At 33.1% G+C, this 2,638-nt stretch overlaps 1 protein-coding gene across 1 annotated transcript; it reads right to left on the reverse strand.

The window, feature by feature from the left end:
- Positions 1-1,371: 1,371 nt before the first annotated feature.
- LOC111994189 (uncharacterized) lies at positions 1,372-2,373 on the reverse strand. The gene has a single exon (XM_024026060.2). The coding sequence runs from the start codon at positions 2,371-2,373 to the stop codon at positions 1,372-1,374; it is 1,002 nt and encodes a 333-aa protein (XP_023881828.2).
- Between the last annotated feature and the right edge of the window lie 265 nt (positions 2,374-2,638).

The raw sequence follows: 2,638 nt of genomic DNA on the forward strand, positions 1-2,638 counted from the left end.
AGATCAACTACTACAATTTTTTTTTTTAAATTTTTATAATCAACAATTACAATTTCTGTCATAAAAAAAATGAAAACTTCTATACAAGCTTTCAAGATTTAGTACAACTTTTTTTATAGTGATGGCCATCTATGCCACTAATTATTTTAATTTGTTTTAAGGATGATATTGTAATGTTAATAAGTTTAAAGGTGGAAACTCACTTTTTTTTTTTAATGAAAAATTTATTATATATTATAACATGATATATTATTAGTCATAAAATTATTATATATTTTTTTAATTTTAAAATTATTAATTAAATATTTATGATATCACAGGTTCGACCACAAGTCGAACCACAAAACTGATAATCACTTCCTTATTCAATTATTTGATCATACCGGTTTTTAAAACTATAGGTAAAGTCAACTTTGTGGGTTTTGGCTAACTGTGGAGAAAGAATTTGCACAAAAACTTTGAAATTAAGAAGCAGAAAGAGTTTATTTTGATATTGTGGCATAAGAAATTTGCTTAACTTTTGTATATAGAGAGAGAGAGAGAGAGAGAGAGAGAGAGAGAGAGAGAGAGAGAGAGAGAGACAGAGACAGAGTCACTAAAAGCTAAGTTCTATTCGAGCTTCTTCAATGCCTCTGTCTTTCATTCTTCTAAGGAGCTTCTTCAATGCCTGCCTCTTTTCTATTTACTTTCACATGGGCTCTTAAAACCAGTGGGCTCCACAGTTTTGAGATAAAGTTGCTTTTTTTATCTAAAAACTTAAGCCAAGTTTTGACTTAAGTTTCGATGCCAAACACAATGCCTCTGTCTTTCATTCTTCTAAGGAGAATCTTCAATGCCTGCCTCTTTTCTTCTTACTTTCACATGGGCTCTTAAGACCAGGGGGCTCCACAGTTTTGAGATAAAGTTGCATTTTTTTTTTTTTTTTATCTAAAAACTTAAGCCAAGTTTTGATGCCAAAAACAATGGGAACTAGGGGGTGTTTAGTACATGTTCTTAAATAATAATTTTTAATTTTTAAATAATATTATACGTATTTTTATATATTTTTTCACTTTCGTATATTTTCATACATATTTTTAAATAAAAATTTTTAATTTTTTAAGTGCATGTATCAAAAAATTTTCAATAGAAAATTGGGAATTAGAATATAAGATATGACATATGATATAGAGGATTGAGTGACGAGAATTGAGATATGAAAATTGGGATATGAGTGAGTAGTGAGTGAGCCAAACAGGACCTCATTCATTTTCTACCTAATTAAACCTCCAAAATAGTAAGATTTTTTTCTCTAGCATTGTCCATAATTAAAACAAGCATATACAGCTAGACATCGCTTAGCTAAAAAACAAAAAATAACATAGCTATTAACTAGACATCAAATTCACCTAGTTCGACATCCTTGGCCTTTAACGGAAAATACTCCCCAAGATAAACCTCTAGATGATCTGCTAACAAGGACTTGTTGATATTTTCATGGTGATATGACTTGCAAACAAAGTACACAACCGTTTGGGCAACCAGACCAAATAGGAACACCTTGAATAGCAACAAAAAGCTAAGAATTCCAATTCCAATTCTGATTGTTGTATTTCGTGTGATATTCAGCACAACCAAAGTCTCAAACAATAGCTGAACCCCTATGAAAAGAATTGTCAGCGTGCAAAAAAGAGCCACAGCAAGACACATCTTACCTTTTATCAAGGCCTTGCTCTTGATCATGGCTTTGATCCCGTACACATCTTCTAATACTGACACAACGCTTGCCAAATGCCAAAGTAGGCTTATATACACAAAACCCATCAAGTATAACACCAGGAGACCAACAAAAATGGCAATTCCAATCTTGTACAATCCAAAATAACGTGCCCAAAAGTACAACAGTACTCCAGAAAAGATGTTGTAGGCTAAAACAATAGCAAAGCTCCACATAAAAGTGACCATGAGTCTCTTCCAAACCTTTGGGACAACGCCTAAGACTTTCTTGAACGTGATTTCCTTGCCTGTGTACATGCATGCGATGGTGTAAACAACCGCCGAGGTTGAAAGAAGGGAAAGGATAAGAAGGAAAGTAAAGTAGACAAATTTGAAGAGCCAAAATTCTGCCCATTCAAAAGAGATAAGATTGGAGAGCTTGTTGTAACTTGGTGTACCACCCTGTTCATCGAAATCCAAGGTGTCTTGGTCATTCAAGATCTTGAAGAAAAGGAGTTGAGAGATTTGGATGTGAGCTAAGAAGATGAAGGAGAGAGGGAGTATAAGGGCTAGGGTGATTTGGCTGAAGATTCTTCTCCATGAGAAGATTATCTTGAAGGACTCTTTGAAGACCCCAAAGAAACCAAGAAATTGGAGATCTTCTTGTTCTCTGTCCATGGTTTTTTTTTTTTTTTCAATTTTTTGATCTCTACAAAGAATGAGATTGATATGAAGGTGAGCTTCATAAATTGGAGAGATAATACAGGAGGAATGGGCTTTGAATAGTCAAATTGCCATAGAGTCTTTTTGTGAATATATTATTGATATCATTATCAACCTCATCAACCCCACTATATGGAAAGAATTTATCTAATGTTTTTCCTGCTTCAAGAAATGGCAAAGAACCAATTGTTAATATTCAATTATTAGCGTTGATTTTGGA

The sequence above is a fragment of the Quercus suber genome, unplaced genomic scaffold, assembly GCF_002906115.3.
Source record: "Quercus suber isolate HL8 unplaced genomic scaffold, Cork oak 2.0 scaffold_348, whole genome shotgun sequence".
NCBI classification, from domain to species: Eukaryota; Viridiplantae; Streptophyta; class Magnoliopsida; order Fagales; family Fagaceae; genus Quercus; species Quercus suber.

Excerpts from the sequence above, each read along its gene's own strand:
- LOC111994189 (XM_024026060.2), bottom strand. The coding sequence starts at position 2,373 with ATGGACAGAGAACAAGAAGATCTCCAATTTCTTGGTTTCTTTGGGGTC.